The following is an 18995-nucleotide window of genomic DNA, read 5'->3' as shown; positions in this document are numbered from 1 at the left end:
CAGGGGCTGAGCGTCTGCCTCCGGCCCGGGGCACAATCCTGGAGCCTCGGGATCGAGTCCCACATCAGGCTCCCTGCGGGGAGCCTGCTTCTCCCTTTGCCTGTGTCTCTGCCTCTCTGTGTCTCTCATGAATAAGTAAATTAAAAGAGACCAGAACTTGAGTAAATAGGACCGAACACATCAAGCAGGGAAGACACATGTGGGTGCACGTGGGTATTTTACAGGTGAGAGGGCACCATGTGTTCCTACCATGGGTTTCCGTCAAGCAGGACTCCACAGCCACTGCTGAGAAGTGCTATGGCCTGAGCAGGTGATGGGGGGGACGGAAGGAGGGGCTGGGGTGGGACCCTGGGGGGGACCAGGGACGTCAGCACGAGTCCCGTCTGTGCTTTCCGCTCGGCTGCTCTGACACCTGCTGTGGCTCCCTAGCGCCGCAGGTTTAAGTCGAAGCACGACATCGGGGTCTTCTCCGGGCCTGACCGCCACCCCACTCCAGCTCCCTATCATGCAGACACCCCGGTCCTGTCCCCCCCGGGGTCACATCCTGGGCCTCTGGCCCCTACTCCACGAAAGCCTCCCCTGCAGGCTCCCGTTTCAGACTTGGTCATATTTAGTTCCCCTCTTTCTGCAGTTCTTCTCGAATCTCCCGGCCTGAACAGTCAACAGGAAATACTCCTGTGCTGCCAACACCTCACGCTGCCCTGCAATCCTAGGAGCTCCCGAAACGTGCTTGATCGCTGGTCCCGGGGCTTCCCTCCCGGGGCTGCAGGGGGTGAGGGTGGGGGGTGGCTGGTCAGCCGGGCAGCGGCGCAGAGCAGGGACGGGGTGGGGGGCTGTGAGGGGCCGCAGAGCAGGGAGGGCCCGGAGGTCCTCACTTCTGACGGCAGATACGAGCCTGCGTGATGCCAGAGTGCCCTGGGCAGGGTCGGCGGCACTCGAAGCCCCGTATGTTGTCGCCGGTCACTCTCGGTCACACCAACACTGCCCCCGGCTTCCTCCAACACCACCGCTGCAGGTCGGGGCGCACTCCTCTCATCAGGAGCCTTTCTGTGTCCCCTGGAGAGGGGATGCCAACATCGCTCCCCACTACACCAACCAAACCAGCTCCCTGTCCCCACCCGCCCGGCTCCCCCTGGGGGCACCTCCCCTGGACGCAAGTGGCTCCCATGGGATTCCCGGCCAGACAGGCCCTTTCCTTCCTGAAGCCCCCGAAGGAGAGAGTAGCTGCGGGAGCAAGGACACAGGGGACACAGGTCCGTGCCGACTGCCGGCCTTGAGGGGGGACGGGGGCTGTGACCAGGTCAAACGGCAGCCAAGGCCATCGCTCCTGCTTCCCTCCACGTTTCTGGCTCAGGCAGGGGAGCAGGGCCGTAGGGGTCACGACGACCAGCAGGCCCTGGTACCGAGGACAGTCTGTCTCCAGATAAGACATGGGTTCAGAGGGGAGGACGGGAGGCAGTCGCAGCAAGGCATCGGAGCTGCAAGAAGCCCGCAGAGCCCGGGGTACAGGACGGGGGCTCTGGGGACAGGCGGGAGCAGGAGGGTTCACGGAGGACATGGCCCTGAACCTGGCTGTGGACAACGGGGCCGCATCTCGAGCAGCAAGCTAGGACACAGAGACCGGGAGGACGCAGGGGCCTGAGGAGGCGGGAAGAGCCCGGCAGGACGGCAGGCCCAGGGCCAGTGCTGGGCAGTCGGGGCATCTATCCACCCCCACCCCGGGCGCTTCCCATGCACTCGCCAGACACTTGAGGCAGGAACTGATGGGGGAGAGTAAAACCCGCATTTCTGCATTCGAGGCTTTGCCCTAAACACAAAGTGTGACTCCTGTCCCAGGATCAGCAACAAGCCAGCGGAGAAGCCACGTCCAAGCAGGAGCCCATCCAAAGGAGACGGGGACGGGGACGCCCCCTCTGATCCAAAGGCAGCAGATGCATACGGGACATGGGGCCAGTCTCAGGGTCCTGTCCGGCCGAGGCTCATGCTGAGGACGAGCCCCTAGGGCAGGAGTGCCTTCAAGCTGAGGGGACCGTGCAGCCTGCGGGGGGCAGGGGGTCCCCACTGTCAACGCTGAAGGCTTAGCACAGCCGCCCACGGGGTCTACACGAACGTCTGCTCCCATCCGGCTCCGCAGGGCACACAGGGTCCCTCAGCAAGTCCCGGGCCATAGGCTTCGGCTCCCACCGTGTCACACTCCGCACTCGGCTGGTTTCCTCACTATCCTCACTGTCCTTTTGATGCTGGTCCGCTCCTATTTTACTGTTTTGCCCAAATCTAACTAACACTAATGCGTGGGCAGCCTCCGCTGCTCTAACCTCTGACCCTGCACCTCCGGGGAGCGGCTCGCCCCACAGAAGCAGGTGCCTGGGTGAGCGCGCGCCGCCGTGCGTGCCTGTCCCCTCCTCCTGCTGGGCCCTGCCATCAGGGCCTCGGGGGGCTTGGGGCCTCATGGCTGGCGCTCAGAAGCTAAAGGAGCGGGCGGGAAGCTGTGCCAGGCTCCTCCCCGAGCAAGGACCCTCGGGTCCTGGTTTCTGCATTTCTCAAGGGACTTTCTCGATTCTGTTGATGCCTATTACCAGGAACTCAGGGCCGCCCTGGATGGCCCAGGGACATGCGACTTCTCGCCTGAATCAGGCACAGGGCCAGGGGGTGACTGCCAGGCTGGGGGGGACGGGGCCGGTCTCCACCTGGCCCTGGCGCTCCCCCGGGGAGCTCACGCTTGCCACCAGCGGCGCCGTGGTTGGGAAGCTCAGGCCGCGTGCAGAGACACGGGAAGGAGCTCCAGCAGGGGCACCGGCCCGCAGCGTGTCCACCTCCCCACGACACCCAGGGCACCTCCGCCCCAGCTCGGGCCGCGTGGCGCCTTGTTCACGCACAGGCTCGTGAATGACGTCAACACGAGGACGTGAGGCTGATGCATTTGGGGAGGTTGTATACGCAGCCGGGGTACCCCCTTGGGCAAAGCCGCCTTCCCTTGGCTGCTACCCATTCCCTGCACAGAAAAGGCCAGAGTGGAACGACGGGATCCCAGAGTTCTCGCCGGCTCTGGTCCAATGGCCCCACACAGGCGCCGACAGCTTCCACCACGCAGATCCATGCCCGGCCATCCCTGAAGACGTGGGGGGAAAGGGGCACAGGAGGACGGCGGCCTCGCTCCAGGCCCCTCTACTGCACGGGGTGAGGGTGTGGGTATCGCCAGGGGTAGAACCACGACCCCCCGACGAGCTACCTGTGGAGTCCTGGCCCCAGGACTGCAGGATGGGACCTTGTTTAGAAATAGGCTCTTTGCAGAGGTCACCGTGTTCAAGTGAGGTCATCAGCGTGGGCCCTCGTCCTACACAGTGGGTGTCCTTATTGAAAGGGAAATTTGGCCACAGTGACAGCTGCGCAGAGGACAGGTGGCCTCGCCCAGGGAAGCACCTGCGAGCCAAGAGACACCACGGATGGTCGGCCCGCACCTGAAGCCAGGAGGCCACGGACCGAGTCCTCTGCAGGCTTCAGAGGCAGACCAGCAGGGTCCCGGGGAGGTGCGGGGTGATCCCTGAGGCTGGAGGTGCTCCCCAGGAGGAGGAGGGGGAGGAGGAGGGGGGAGGAAGGGGGGAAGAAGGGGGAAGAGGAGGAGGAGGGGGAAGAGGGGGAGGGGGCGAAGGAGGGAGGACCAGAGGGAGGAGGAAAAGGGGGGAGGGGGGAGAGAGGAAAAGGAGAAGGAGAGGGAGGGAGGGGGAAGATGAGGAGGGGAGGAGGAGTGGGAGAAGGGGGAAAGAGAGGAGGAAGGGGAGGGGGAGGAGGGAGTGAGGGAGGAAGAGGGGGAGGGGAGGGGAGGAGGATGATTCCACAGCTCTCTAGACCTGGTGAGCTCCGTGGCCTGCACCAGGTCCACAACAGCCTTTGGCGCCCGGCCATCCACACCCCTTCCCACCCAAGCACCCCGTAAGCTGCAGGACTCACTGCTGTTTGGGGTTGAGGACCAGGCAGCCAGCCCCTCGGTCCAGTCCAGCTCGGCTCCCTTAGACCGCTGTCCTGGAAGGCACCCGGGGCTCCGTGCTGACGCACCGTCCGCTGCTCCCCCCGCCACCCCCGCCCCCGGCGGAGGGTCACTCCTGGGACGCACAGCCCGCCACCCCAAGGCCGTCCACCCAGGGCCCCTGCAGGAAGGCCTCCTCAGCCCCACTCTGCGCCTCGTCGGCTCCGCTTGGGCGGCCGTGGGGGAGTCAGCGCTCACAGGGGGAGTCGTCAGCCCTGGATGCGTCAGCCCTGGATGCTCCTCGTCCCCAGCTGGGCTGCACACCTGCCTCGGCGGGAGGCACAGGTGGTGTGACCCTGACAGTGGGCGGGGGCTGTCAAGCTTCTGGGGTTCTGGGGACTCTCTTCTGACACCATCGGCGACCACTGGGCCTCACCCCTGCTGCGGGCCCTCGAGCCTTCACACCAGGGCTCTACCCATCAACCCTTGCCGTTCCCGCAGTCTGAACTCTTCTCTCTACCTGGACCATCCCTCCTCTACCTGGACCATCCTCCCTCTACCTGGACCATCCCCTCTCCGCCTGGACTGTCCCCCCCTTTACCTGGACCTGGACTGTCCTCCCTCCTCCTAGACCGTCCTCCCTCTGCCTGAACATTCCCCATCCTCCTGGACTGTCCCCCCCCTACCTTGACCGTCCCCCTTCCACCTGGACTGTCCTCCCTCTACCTGGACCGTCCCCCCTCCTCCTGGACCATCCCCTCCTATTTGGACCGTCTCCTCCTACCTGGACCATCCCCCTTCTGCCTGGACTGTCCCTCACCCTGAACCATCCCCTCCTACCTGGACTGTCCCCCCCTTCCTGGACTGTCCCCTACCTGGACCATCCTCCCATCTACCTGGACTGTCCCTCACCCCTGGACTATCCCCCATCTATCTGGACTGTCCCCCCCACCTGGACCATCCCCCCTCTACCTTGACCGTCCCCCTTCCGCCTGGACCATCCTCCCTCTGCCTGACCATCCCCCCTCCTCCTGGACAGTCCCCCCCCCGCCTGGACCTGGACTGTCCTCCATCTGCCTGGACTGTCCCCCCTCTACCTGGACCATCCTCCCTCTATCTGGACTGCCCCCTCTGATCCTGGACCATCCCCTCCTACCTGGACCATCTCCTCCTACCTGGACCGTGCCCCCTCCTCCTGGACTGTCCCTCACCCCTGGACTGCCCGCCCCACCTGGACCGTCCCCTCTGCTTTGTCCCCCGCTCCCGCAGCTGGCTCCTCCCCATCACTGTGAAGATCACTCAGAGGAAGCCTCATTACGATGGCATCAGGGGCCGCAGGCTGAGCTCCTGTGTCCTCAGGGCAGGTAGGGACAGGTGCTGGCACTTGGGGAGCTGCCTCGGGGCCTCCCCTGCAGGGGGAAGGGCAGCCTCCTCCTCCCCACTCCCTGGAGCAGCCCAGCCCTGAGGAGCGCTCGTTCAGGACCCCGCAGCTCCCTGGTCCTCCCAGGGCCTCTGATGTCTCCACGGCCTCCCCAAGGCCCCCCTTCTTGTATGAAAGAGTGCCCTGCCTGGGGCTGGCCGGGCCTGGCTGCTCCCGTGGCGCACCCCTAAGCTGCTCCCAAAGAAACCCATTTTTGCTGGTCAAATAGCCGGAAGCCTCATTTCCAGGGCGAGCGTCCCTCAGCACCGGGCCAAGGGTACCCCGCGCTGGCCCTCCCGGCCGCGCCATCCATCACCTACCCCGCTAAAGCCCTAGCACGCGTCACGCTGTCCCCGCAGGACAGGGACGCACCTGTCCTATTCCCTGAGGACCTCCAGCCCCCGCTCCAGGGGCCCCAGCTGTACTACACGCAGCCCCAAATCACTGTGCGTTGGGAAGCCCCACAGGCTGCGCAGACGCCGCCAGGCAGGGACTCCCCCTTCCCTCCGTCCCCCCTTTTCCTGAGACTAGCTGGCGCACCTCAAGGGCTCCAGCGGCAGCTCTTCACTGAGGGCCACGCAGGGATCCCCCCACCCCCTGGGGGATCATCGCCAACGCCGGGAGTCCGGGGGGCTGTCCAGCCCGAGGGTAAGGAACTGCACGTGCAACACGAGGCACGCGCACCACGACACGGGGCCGGGGCCACCACCAGCTTAATCTGAGAGCTAGAGGGTCCCGGATGACCCATGCTGCCCAGCTCCGCCTTTCCACAGGGCGCGGCTCTCCCGCCCCAAGACCCCGGGTCTGGGCGAGCCACCTCCTACCTGTGTCCGATGCCAGATGACGGACGCCCTGGAATGGCCCAGCTTATTCCGGCAGGGTCCTTTATCGTAATGGATCAGGAGGAAATCATCCTGGAAGGAGAGACAGAGAGAGCGGGGTCAATGGCAGGTGCTCCTGAGTTTCCTCAGGCCCCAGGCAGGCAGGGACACGAGAGGGCGCGGGTGGCCCGGAGGAAGGGCACGGCCCGGGGGCACTGGGCGGCCTGGCGGGCCCTCTGCCTCCACCCTCCCTGCAGCACCCCCAGGGGCCGCGGCCGGGGGCGCCCTGATCCAGATTCCAGGGTCCCGCCCTTGCAGGAAGAGCCTCTGTGATGCAGGGCTCGTGAACAGGTGGGTTGGGGGCTCCTGGTCCCCCACAAGCCGCTCCCGGCTCTGGCTGTGTTGAGGCCACGGGTGCGCTTCTGTCTTCATATCCTCTTTTTGCCCGCCCGGCCGGCAGGCTCACCCCTGCACCCGGTGATCCCTTCATCTCTGGTTCATCCTCCTCCACTGGTGCCAGGCTTCTCACCTGGGAAGTGCTTCTTCCTCTCAGCTCCGGCCTCTAAAGCGGCCTCATTACTCAGCGACCACGGGCCACCTACAGCTCCTCCGGCCGAGCGGACGGCCCGAAGCGAGCTGGGCCTCCCGGACGCGGCCTGTTCCTGCCCGAGCCTCGCCCCCAGCCCTCTCGGCTCCCGTGCCGGCCCCCAGGCCGTCCCTCCGTTCCTGGCGCTGGACCCTCAGCCAAGGACAGTCGCTAACTACGTCCTGGCTCAGCACGTGACCCCCACACCCAAACCCCTCACTGCCCCCACCGACCCTGTGGAACAAAGAAACAGCTCGAGACCCAGTACAAAGGAGGGGCCAGTGGCTGTTTACTCATTTAACTGATGGCCTAAACCGCCTCCTCCTGAGAAAGGAATAAATAAATAAGCAGAGGCCCCAATGTCCCGAGAGGACGGGAAGTCACTGTTCCCGGAGGCCTGGAAGGCCGCACATACAGCCTGGCGTCCGGCCCTTCCAATCAGCTCTGCTGGACCAGCCTGGGGGGTCACGGTCAGCGAGGCCTGCTCTCCAAGACCGGAGCCCGCCTGGAGTCTGCTGGTCCCACGGGCCTTCCCGCCGGGGCCAGGGCGCACAGTGCACGTCCTGACACCCAGGCTTCTCCGTGGCAGCGGCAAGAAGGAAGCCTTTGTGGAGGCTTGGAAGTCCCAGCCTGCCACGGCCTGCCTCACCCCTGTGCCCGGGCCCTCGACTGCGGAAGGAAGCCCAGGTGCAAACGAACAGAAAGCCTCCTCTAGCCGGAGCCGCGTCTCCTACGAAGCGATTTCTGACGTCTGTCCACTGTGAGCCCCTGCTTCCTTCAACTTTTTTTTTAAGGTTTTATTTATTTAGAAAGAAAATGAGAGAGAGAGAGAGAGCAAGCAAGAGCAGGGAAGGGGCAGAGGGAGAGGGAGAGGGAATCTCCAGCAGACGCCCACATGGGGCTCATTCCCACAACCTGGAGATCATGACCTGAGCTGAAATGCAGAGTCAGTCGTTTAATCGACTGAGCCCCCCAGTCACCACCCCCCCCCCTTGAACTCTTAGTTGCACTTTCCTTTACGCTGACATTTACCCAGACATGGAGATATTAGCTAATTCCTGGCTACGTCTGGTCTTCCCCGACTGCCTGTCACAAAGCCTTGCAACGTAGGCTGCTGCTGAAGAGCTTGTTTTCTGAAACACAAACCGAAGAAACGGGCAGGGCAATCCCCAGCATCCCCGCCAGGGCTCCGCCACCCCAGGGAGTCCAGGGGCGCCAAGACGCTCAGGGTGTGCCTCCTGAACAGAACGGGAGCTCGTTCAAATAGTGCCTTCCTCTTACCCGACCAAAGCCCTCTGCGACGCTTTTACAAAATACAGATGATTTCACTGTGACGTTTAGTGGTCGGAGGCTTTGGGCAGAACGACCCCCAGGACCTGCCAGGAATCTAGGTGTACCTCTGTGACCTGGAACACTTGCCTAACAATGTGCAGGGAAGTCTCGTTAAGCCCCGGGCTGGACACAGAAACTATGGAGCGATCCGAATCTATTGTCTTTTTAGAGACTGAAAGATCAAAGAGTGGACGCTGGTTCGTTCCTCCTGCAGTGCTTTTGGGAAAAGCTGTTAAATCTTCCTGGACTCCCCTTGAAAAAGGAAATCGTTCTGACTCGCACAGGAAGAATGCACGCATTAAATAAAGCGGGTGTGTATGACCAGTTGCACAGTGTGGGCACTGAACAGATGAACTTAATAGATATGAACTACTATCTACTGCCCCAGAAAAATAAAAGGAAGAAAGCGCAAGTGTCCCTATCGACCGTGTGGCAGCGGCCAGGAGGCACTGGAGTGGGAAAGCCGGGGAGCGCGACGGGCGCCCCAAGTGAGGGTCCGGGCCAGGTGCAGACAGGGGGAGAGGGCGTCTAGTGGAAGGAAGCCGCCTCGCAGGATCTGTAACTCCCTGACTGTAAGTGTGCGAGGGAGGCAAGTGCAGCGCTCTCCTCTCCTGTCTTAGAAGCACTGCTGGCTTCCAGCCACGCAACCGCGCACTTGTCTCACGGTGTCTCACGGTGATTGTCCTCGAGAAGTTACCCGCGAGCAGACTCCCTTTCCTTGAGAATCTGCTTTCTCGGGCCACAGGGCCATTTCTCAGCAGCTCTTCCTTTACAAAGACAAACAAGAAATGCTTGGCCAGAGGGGGTGAGAGCTTTCAGGAAAAGAGCAGGGTGGCGCCACGCGTCCTTAGTTTGGGCAGAGCCAGGGTGGCCCGGGCCTCAGACCTCAGGCACGTGGGGCGTTCCTCTGGGGACCAAGGCAGAGTCGACGACCGCACCCTTTCCTGTAGCTTCATCAGAGCAGCGTGGGGGGGGGGTCACCCCAGAAACTACACCTCTGTCAGCCGGCTGCCAATACCTCTCCCCAAAACTCTTCAAGAAGATTGGCTAACAGGGAGTGAAACTCTCATCTCCCTTCCTTCCCTTCAGGAAAAGTTTTAAGGACTGGCAAACTGCAGGCCAACACTAAATACATCCTAATTGATGTTTTGTTTTGTTTTTTTTAAGATTTTATTTATTTGTTCATGAGAGACACACACGGAGAGGCAGAGACACAGGCACAGGGAGAAGCAGGCTCCATGCAGGGAGCCCGATGCAGGACTCGATCCCAGGACCCCGGGGTCACGCCCTGAGCCAAAGGCAGATGCTCAACCACTGAGCCACCAAGGTGTCCCTGGGTACATCCTAATTTAAAAATCAGTTTCCTCCCCACAACGGGAATATGTTAAAATACAAAATTACACACATAAGAAAGAAAAACTTGGGATCCCTGGGTGGCTCAGTGGTTTGGGGCCTGCCTTTGGCCCAGGGCACGATCCTGGAGTCCCGGGATCGAGTCCCGCATTGTGCTCCCGGCATGGAGCCTGCTTCTCCCTCCTCCTGTGTCTCTGCGTCTCTCTCTATCATAAAATAAATAAATAAATAGTAAAAAAAAAAAACTTTATATATAAAATTTATACATATACTGTACACCCAGGTAGTATATGTATGTGAAAACTTCCAGGCCCTAAGGACGTCGTAGTGCCTCAGAAGTCCTCTAAACATCTCTTCTCAACACACAAGATCACAGAACATAGTTGTCTGGATCTAAGCTAAAGATTAATCTTGCCAAACTGACTTATTAAGCTTGCCTTGGGTAAGCAAATGAAGCCTCCAGGACACCAAAAGGGTAATATCTTCCCAAGACTCATGCAGCTACACGCATTCTACTGCACATCCAATCCTTTAAGTTAATAAAAGAACAATAAACATCTCAGAAAAACAAGCCAAAAGAAGCAATCTAATTTTTTTAAAGGCAGCCTTTAACTTACAGACTCTTTAAGATTCCACCTCAAACAGGCATTTACTTTCTCGACAATCTGCAGACTTGTCCTGAGGACGACAGGCTGTCTTCCAAAGTTACTCCACTCAGCCCACTGTCAGGGACCCTTTATCTCCTTCACTTTGGCAGCCCTGAGAAGCTGGCCTTTCTGGGCCCTCGGGAGCTGAGCTGACTGTTCTGATGTGGCCCCAGGGAGGGACACTTACCCAGACTAGGGCTCTGAGGTCACAGAGTCAGGGAAGCAGGGGTGGGCTGTGGACCAGTGAGCTCCTCACAAGGTAAAGCAGGAAACTGTGGCAACCCTCCCTCCATTTAGTTAGATCTTAATGGCTTAATACTATTTACTGAAGAAGCCAGACACAGTCAACCTTGCTCCACAAGACAGACAAATATAAATACATAGGACACATGGCTCGATTTGCTATGATAGTCACTAACCACAAAGATTTTAACAGATGATTATTTCTGCTACTTAGTTTTAAAAACCTATGCACAGGGGCGCCTGAATGGCTCAGTCAGCTAAGCGTCCAACTCTTGGTTTTGGCTCAGGTCATGATCTCGGGGTCATGAGACGGAGCCCAGCATTGGGCTCTGTGCTGGGTGTGAAGCCGGCTTGCGATTCTCTCCCTCCCTCTGCCCATCCCCATTGCACGTGTTCTCTCTTTCAAATAAATAATAATAAAAAAAAAACCCTATGTACAAATAAACTCTTCTAAAACTAAAGTCAGAATGTGTCATTTTGGCAAGATGCCCATTCTCTTAATACGGGTGAGGAAGGAGAATATGGAACTGAAAAGAAATATCCTTCACATCTGACCCGGAAGTTCCAGAAAAACAAAAACAAAAACAAAAACAAAACAACAACAACAAAAAACAGGTGCTTCAGGAGGGGAGGGCCGGGTGCTCCCAGTGGGAATGCAGCATGTGTAGAAACACTGGCATATAGAGTGTTTGGGAAACACTGGGCACAGCGGACACTTGGGAGAAAGTGGCCATACGAGGCTGGGAACTTCCATTCTGCGAGATGGCACAGAGTGTGTTTTTCTGCCCTGAAGGTAACAACGGGTCAGGGAAGTAACCGTGTGGCCGCCACCATATTTCCCAGTCCCTTACCTCTATTTATCCTTCTTATTCCACTAACAGTCCCTGCTGTGCACTACATGGTTGCGTCCCCCCAAATTCATATGTTGAAGCCTGAATCCCCCATGGGACCCAAAGGCAGGGTCTTTGGGAGGTGATGAGGTTCAGATGAGGTCATGAGATGGGTGCAAGCTCTTATACAACGAAGAAACACTAGTTTCTCTCTCTCTGCCTCATGAGGATATAGCGAGAAAGCAGCCATGTGTAAGCCAAAAAGGGTTCTCTTGCCTCTCTTGGCATTGGGGCCAAGGGCCAAGAACTGAATCTGCTGGCACCTAATCTTGGGCAATAAGGCTCCAGAACTGGGAGGAATAAATGCCCATTGTCTCTGGTGTTCTGTTACAGCTATCGAGCTAAGATCATCCCCATGGACAAAATCTAAGATCCTAAGACCATGTCCACCTGGGCTGAATCCCAAGCCTGAGCTGACCATTTGCTCCCCAGAACTTCTGATACCACTGCACTCGATGAATTAGTATTTTCATAAGCACAGAAAAACAGCTGATAATGTTATTTCTGTTTCCTAGGCACGTTCTCTAAGCTCTTTAGGAAATGGCTGGTGTGTTTCCCACTCCAAGTCTGAACCTCCAAGCCAAGCTCAAGGCTGTACTCACGTCCAGAGACTCGAGGCAGTACCAGCAGAAGGCGTGTTTGCAGTTCTTACACATCATCTGGGCACAGCCTTCGTCCCGCTCGATATAGACCTTGCACTTGGGGCAGCGCTTGATGGGTGCGTCGTCCTCCTCCAGTTTGAAAGCAGAGCTGCGGGAGAGATTCCATCAGCGCTAGGCTCAGCGTGGCCCAGGGGAGAGCTGTCGGCACCAGCTAGGCTGCAGGCGTCGGCGCAACTAGAGGGGCCGAGGCCGCTTGTTATTAAATGTCATAAACTGAAACCAATGAAACAGACTCCAAAAAACAATCACCAATAAAACCAAAAAAACCCACAATAAACAGAAAACAAAAACCTGTGGGTCAGCCAGCTGGATTTAAGGGAAAAGAAGCAATTATCAGTATATATTAAAGTTTAGGCATATGTAGACAAAAGACATTACTTACATACAGCAAAGGTTTATAATGAAGGTGTCTGCATAATGGGATTATATTCATATTTTATGTCCGTCTTCAGATGAAGGACATATACTTTCCAAAGGATCAATGATAACTTTTAAGCACTTCACTATTTTCAGAAAAAAAAAAATGTTACAACTATGTGCTCATTGATTAGTTAGATCTACTGGGCTTGTCCTTACAGATTCGCTTTCCTGAGAAGTCTGGTTAGGCTCGCGGTGGTTAGTGTGATAGGGTGTAAGCCCGGGGTCCCGAGCCGGCCCTATGCAGACGGCTGTGCAGCAGCCACGCTGGGCCTCAGCCCTCCCGGTATGAGCATGCTTGAAGACGAGGCGTGACGAGAGTACAGTGCAGCCTCGGGCATGGGGGAAGCTGGCCGATAAATGACAGCAATAATTTCATGCTGATAATGAAGAGATGACATAGACATTTTGGTGGGATTCCGGAAGAATGTTCATCCCACGCTGTTAAATATCAAAAGAAAGCTCAAAAAATACATGCCTGGGATCATTGGGAGGAATAAATGGTAAACTGCTATAAGAAGTTCTCACTGGCTATGGGAACGCTTTTGCTGTATTACCTGAACTCATTACATCAGTCCAACGTCTCCAGGAGAAGAGTGATCTCCCGCTGGAGTGAGCAGCCCCTCCAGAACCTAAAGCACGGATGGGCACACGTCCACGGCAAGTGAGCAACTTCCAGCATTTGGAGTGCATTTTGGCGGAAGGATCTTCCACATGCATCATATATCATGATTAAATATAATAATTAAAAAGTGTTTTGAGGGACGCCTGGGTGACTCAGCAGTTGAGCATCTGCCTTCGGCCCAGAGCATGATCCCGGAGTTCCAGGATCGAGTCTCACATTGGGCTCCCTGCATGAAGCCTGCTTCTCTCTCTGCCTGTGTCTCTGCCTCTCTCTCTCTCTCTCTCTCTGTGTCTCTCATGAATAAATAAATAAAATCTTATAAATAAATAAATAAATAAATAAATAAATAAATAAATAAATAAAAAATGTTTTGACTCTCGTATGAGCCAACTGATAACCAGGAGAGGCTCCTCCTCGGTGAGGCACGAGCTCCAGCAGAATGTGGTTCTGTTCTGTTCAGGAGGTGACCGGTGAGGACATGCTAGAAGGAGGTGGGATGTCCTTGCAGGGAGGAGCACGGGGTCTAGAGACAAGTCCCAGCCATGCCACTCGGGCATCAGCAGAGTTGGGGTCCTGACCCACTGCTAGAAGTGAGGCTGGCAGCATCCAACTCAGGGTGTGGTGAGGCCTGCAAGGGTTTCCCTGCACGCAGAACACACACCTACAGACCCTGGCCGTAAGGGGCACGTGTGGATATACTCTCTCTGAAAAGGGAACACTGTCTCTAGCTCCAATTCTCCTCTAAAGTGGAGGCAAACCACACGGCAAGCTGGCTGCACAGAATGTGAGTCCGGATGAGCCAGGGCGGTCACAAGCAAGTGCCTCCAGGGGGCCCAGGGAAACAGCTCAGCTCTGCGCAATCTCGAGCTGGGCCCTCCAGATGATTTCTGCCAAGAGCCAAAAAGTCACAAGGCACCAAATCCAGTAACTGACGTTGGCTATCGGGTTAGATAACATCATTTTGGTTTGAAAGCTAGTTGTGACCTTCGAGTAATGAGACTAATTTTCCCATGTGACTCATAAGCTCATTTTGAAGGAAATGCCATGAACGGGGCCAGCATATCAGCAGAGAGCCAAGACCATCTCTCAGAGAGACTTTGTAAAGTGGGAAAGAGTTAAACTACGTAAGTTCTGGTGCGTTGTGGCATGCACAGGAATTTACATCGTACGGACAGTGGTTTCCAAACATTTCCTGGCATCTGAATTACATGTATGATTACTATTAATGACAAGTCTCACTAGGAACTCAAATTTATGAAGGTAGATAGGAGTCTCCGAGAGCTTCCTCACGATCTGCGTGAGGCAGACATGCGTCATTGTGATTGGAGCTGGTCAGGCGGTGGATGGGAACATGGCTTCAGGGAAGATGGAGCCGAAGGACCAGTGGAGCGCAGCCTGGGTTCCTAACGCCACCTGCCTCCAGCCTCAGGACCAGTATGCAAGAGGACTACAGTACACTAAAAATAAGCACCAACCCCCTTCCCAAGAGCTGGCTGCTTCTCTGCTCCAGCGACCATCAGCAGGTGGGAATAGAGGCTGGCTCAGTGCAGCTGGAGAAGCCAGAGATTTCTATAGGAGATCTTTGGATTTTTAGGTTTCCCCAAAATGAGACTGGTGAATTTCGATTTAATTTTCCCTGTGTTGCTTTTTTAATTTTTTTTAGTTTGCACAATGTGATGTTTTTCATTTTTGTGTGTTTCTGCTCTTTGCAGGGCATACAATGAGATGATTTAACAGACACGTAGACTGTGCAATGCTTGCCGCCCTCTGCAATGACCTAAATGAGACCAGAACATCTCAGGAGGAGAAATACTAAGTCATCAGGCTCCCAACGCTCACCAGCCTCCGCTTTAGGCTTAAGAGGTATCATGGCTGGAGCCTGCCTCCACCCCACCCAGGACGGGACCCTGGCTCTCTCTCACTGCTCATCGTCTTCCGTAACAGAGCATAGGAACCCACTCACTCACTCACTCCCAGGGAGCTTCTCTTTCAAACAGGTAACTCGGATGTGTCGTGAGGAGAGAACCCCTACCTGCTTCCTCTGTACCTGGCCCCCACCCTGGACACTCAGCTCTTCAGTAATGTGGACACTGACCGTACAGGAGTGTGTTTCTTCTTGCAAAGTCATGAAGCATTAAGAACCTAAATATGAGGGAGGTGATCCATTCTAGCATTCGAGTGCCTGCCGGATGCCAAGATCTGGGGTGACAATGTTCGGACAAGCGTGGGCCGTGATAGGGGAGCTCAGACTAGTGGAGGAATCGGCCACATACACAGACGAGCAAAAGCACCATATGGCTGGTGCTGTGACCCACGCAGAGGATCTGCAGTGGGACGGCACAGAGGGTGGGGTCATTAGCCCTGTCCTGGGAACGGGGCAGCTGGATAACGGGGGGATGTGAGCCATGTCTTCGAGGGGGGCAAGAAGCCTCCAGGGAAAGAGGGTGGCGAAGGGGCACGTGGGCACAGGAATGGATGTGCAGATGGGAGGAAGGGCCCGAGGCATGCCAAGAGGATATGTGCAGGTGGAGCTGTGGGGAGTGGGAGCAGGGGTGTGGGATGGGGAGAGGGGAATGGGGAGCAGCTGGTAGCTAGTGGGGACTAATGGGGAGCAGCTGGAGGCCGCACTTTTGGGTGGCCAGTGGGAGTCCCTCTACCAGGAGCGTGGCCTCAACGGGTGCAAGGCTGACACCATCTCGGGGAACTATCTGTGCTACAGACCTTAGGGGACAAAAGTGGCTGAATATTGCCAGTTCCTTAGGATTCATGCTACTCCACTTCAAGGCACCTACAGTGATGGTGTCCGCCCGGGCAGCGGCCTGGGGGTCTGACCAGGGCACAGGAGGGCAGACACGCAGTCGTGCTTGCCCGCAGCTTCCTGCGCGCCCGCTCTTCTAGGGAGATGCCGCCCCTTGCTCTCGGGCACCTGGAAACCTCCTCCCCTGGTATTGGTAACCACCGTGCGCCTCCTCTTGCTCCTGTTCCCGTCCCCCTGGTCTCACCCTCCACACAATGGAGTCTGGGAAATCTTTAGGTACCACAGGACTTAGAAGCCGTGACAGTAATAAGCCGTCCACACGTCCGTCTTTCTGGATGGGCGGAGAGCGGTCCGTTTCCTGTGCGTCATTACAGCGCCACTGCTCTGCACAGTACCTGACGCATAATCAGCTCTCAAAAATAATCAACCCACCCACCCACCCGGGTTTAAATGAGGCTCAAGAGGAAGAGACTGATCCAGATGCCGTCACGTCTTGCGGAGACGCGTCTAAGGAGGAGCGCCCCCCGTCTTCCTCGGCCCCAGCCCTTGGCCCGTGCCTCCCGCGGTGGCTGCGCGGCGGGTACCTGGTCTCTCCGGGAAGGAAGGTGATGGGCATGGTCTCCGGGCAGCCCTGGCCAGGGTGCCAGCTGGCTTTGCAGGCGGAGCAGAATTCCATGGCACAGGCCTTGCACTGCACCAGCTGAGGGGTCTGCAGCCCCATCTCCTGGAGCTGGCACACGGCCTGGCAGGTGGAGGCCGGGCACCACGTCCGACAGGGGTCCAGGAGCACCTCTAACACAGGGAGACAAAACGGGAGGTCAACGTCTACACACGAAGGGTCTCGAGAGGTGCTCAGGCTGAGGGGTCACAGGAGTGTGGGGCTTCCAGAGGGAATGTCACGGGCTCTCTATGACGCCCTTCAGGGCCTGCTGCTTGCCTGGCTCCTTCTACCCCCCTCCCACCACCACCACACTCCGCACTCCTGACCCCACCCCAGACACCCAGCATCCTTTAGAGACGCTGCTGCCCGCACCCAGAATGCCGGTGGCCACGGGGAGGCACCCGCCTGCCACCACATCCTGGCCTCCCACCCCCAGCCCCCCGAGGGGCCCCGGGCCAGGGTCCAGCACCCCTTCTGCTCCGTCTGCCTCCTCAGGACGCAGCTTCCTGAAGTCAGGCCTCTGTGTGCCTCCCGACCCAGCCCAGGGCAGGGCAGGAGGACCCAGAGACAGGAGGGAGGAACGTGGCCAAACTCTTCTCATCGAGAGGCTCCTTCACCTACGGCTCCCTCCCAAAGTTGAATGTAAGCCACGGACCCACTCACACCCCCGTGGAATGGCCAGGCCGCCCCTCCCAGCGGAGGCCAAGCGGCTAAGAAGCCCCACGGAAGGGAGTTCAGTGGCAGCGTTTATTTTGAAAAGCAGGCTACCCTCCCGTTTCCACTCCCTCATGACCTGGTGCAAAACCTGCATTTCTTTGAATGATGGGTCCCGAGCTGCCCTTCCTTGTGAGCCGGGCTGGTCGCTGCACTGGCGGCCCGTCCGGGTGACACCGAACCCTAGGCGAGAGCCCAGCAGGAAACCACAGAGAGGCTGAGGCTCTGCCAAAACCTATCACAGGCCAGAGGCCTGGGGCTATTTTCAAAGGCCCTGAAGTAGGCCACGGGTTTCTCAGCGGTGGCCCTGGGGACGTAACCCGAGCCCGCGGGCCTCTGCCAGGGAATCCTGGAAGGCAATGAAAGGGCCCCGCGAGCTGCGTGGCCGGAGACAGCCCGCCAGCGGGGTGGGCCGAGGTCACCTGCATCAAGGGCAGGGTTTGCACGCACCGGGATCTACCGCAGCCCGGAGGCTGCACGGGGGCTGGACGTGCGCCTGGACCTCACCCATGGGCTGCCACGGGGCACGCGGAGGGGAGCCACGGCCCCCGCTCACACGGGAGGCCAGATCCAGCCCTCTAGGAATAAGCTGCGTCAGGTACAACCCTGAAAACCGTCTTCTAGCCCAGGAGCGAGCCAACGTTTTCTGCAAAGTTACAGTGTATTTTAGTCTTGCAGAGTCGTGCGGCGTCGAGCTGATGTCTAAATGTGTGTTCCGATGAAGCTTTACCTACGATGCCAGACCAAGGGCCACTGGCCGGGGCTGGCCCCCCTCCTGCTCTCATCTAACGCCTTCCCCCGACCTGTTTTTGTTTTTTGTTTGTTTGTTTGTTTTCCGGAAGGGAGAATTCATCAGCGGCAGGAAACTACCAAGCTGGCAGGTCTAGGGAAGATTTAGGAGAACCTATTAACATAAAGGAACTCGGGCATCCAGGAAAATGTGCTACTTCTTAACTGGTCTTCGTTAGGGTCATGCAAAGTCTCCGCGATGTTCCCGATCCTGAGTGAAGGGGTAAAATTAGCTCTTGGCATGAGGTGAGAGCTTCAGGGTTTGTTTTTCTAGGAATGTCTGTGGCCATCAGATCCGGGGAGGTGGCTCCGTGGGGCACGTGTGCGGGGAGCTCACCTGAGTTGAGGTGACGGGAGGCGAGAGGGAATGGAAGCGGGGAAGGTGACCCAAGCCCTCCCCTCCCTGGTCTGATTCACCCCCTCATGCCCTCTGCGCAGCTCCTTGTCTTCAGCGGGGCTAGTGAGTGCTTTGGGGGAGCCCAGCTCCGCCCTGGCTAGATTTCGGGGTCCCCTCTGGGCACGGGGGCAAAGCAGAGGGTGGGCCCTCAGGACACGTGGAGGCAAATCCTCAGGCTGCTCTGTGCTCTTCCCTCTCCACATGGTGGTTGGAGCTGGTCTGTCAGGGCGCGTCAGTGAGCCCGCCGCCCTCTCCCAGCCCTGCCCTACTCTGAGGAGCCTGTGGCGTGGGTCCGGGAGGCCTGCGCTCCCTCGTGCCCCTCTGGCTCTGCCCCATGTCCCGTTCATTCTCCTCGCACAGCGAATGCAGCCACTGGGCTGCCTCATCGCCAAAGGCCCAATTATCTCATGGAGTGCAGGGCGAGGAGACCTAGTTAAGGTTTCCATGGTAATGACTTAAATTTTGTGACTTCTGCTCCTCGTGGAAGCTGTGACAGCAACTGCCTGTCCCCAGGGGGCAGATTCCCTTTCAGAGAGGGCAAATAACCTGTCCCAACCTGCCGCATGTGCACACCCTTCCCGAACGGCCAGGGCACCTCAAAGCCTGTGAATCCGGCCCCAGGCCTCCTCTCTAGGCCTTCTATGGACAGTCCATCATCACCCCCACTGCTGAATTCCACCAGCCGGCGGACAGGACAGGAATTGACCCCTAAGCAA

At 57.9% G+C, this 18995-nt stretch overlaps 1 protein-coding gene across 5 annotated transcripts in view; it reads right to left on the bottom strand.

The window, feature by feature from the left end:
* The window catches only part of RNF144A (ring finger protein 144A), a 117783-nt gene that overhangs the window by 9683 nt on the left and 89105 nt on the right, over nt 1-18995 (bottom strand). For all 5 annotated transcript variants that reach the window (XM_049095373.1, XM_025454740.3, XM_049095374.1 and 2 more), the window contains 3 exons: nt 16303-16510; nt 11859-12006; nt 6209-6298 (listed from right to left, as the gene is read on the bottom strand). In XM_049095373.1, coding sequence (XP_048951330.1) covers nt 6209-6298; nt 11859-12006; nt 16303-16510 — 446 coding nt within the window. The remainder of the gene's footprint in view (nt 1-6208; nt 6299-11858; nt 12007-16302; nt 16511-18995) is intronic.

This window comes from Canis lupus, chromosome 17 (assembly GCF_003254725.2).
Source record: "Canis lupus dingo isolate Sandy chromosome 17, ASM325472v2, whole genome shotgun sequence".
NCBI classification, from domain to species: Eukaryota; Metazoa; Chordata; class Mammalia; order Carnivora; family Canidae; genus Canis; species Canis lupus.
This window is presented reverse-complemented; position numbering and strand designations above follow the sequence as displayed.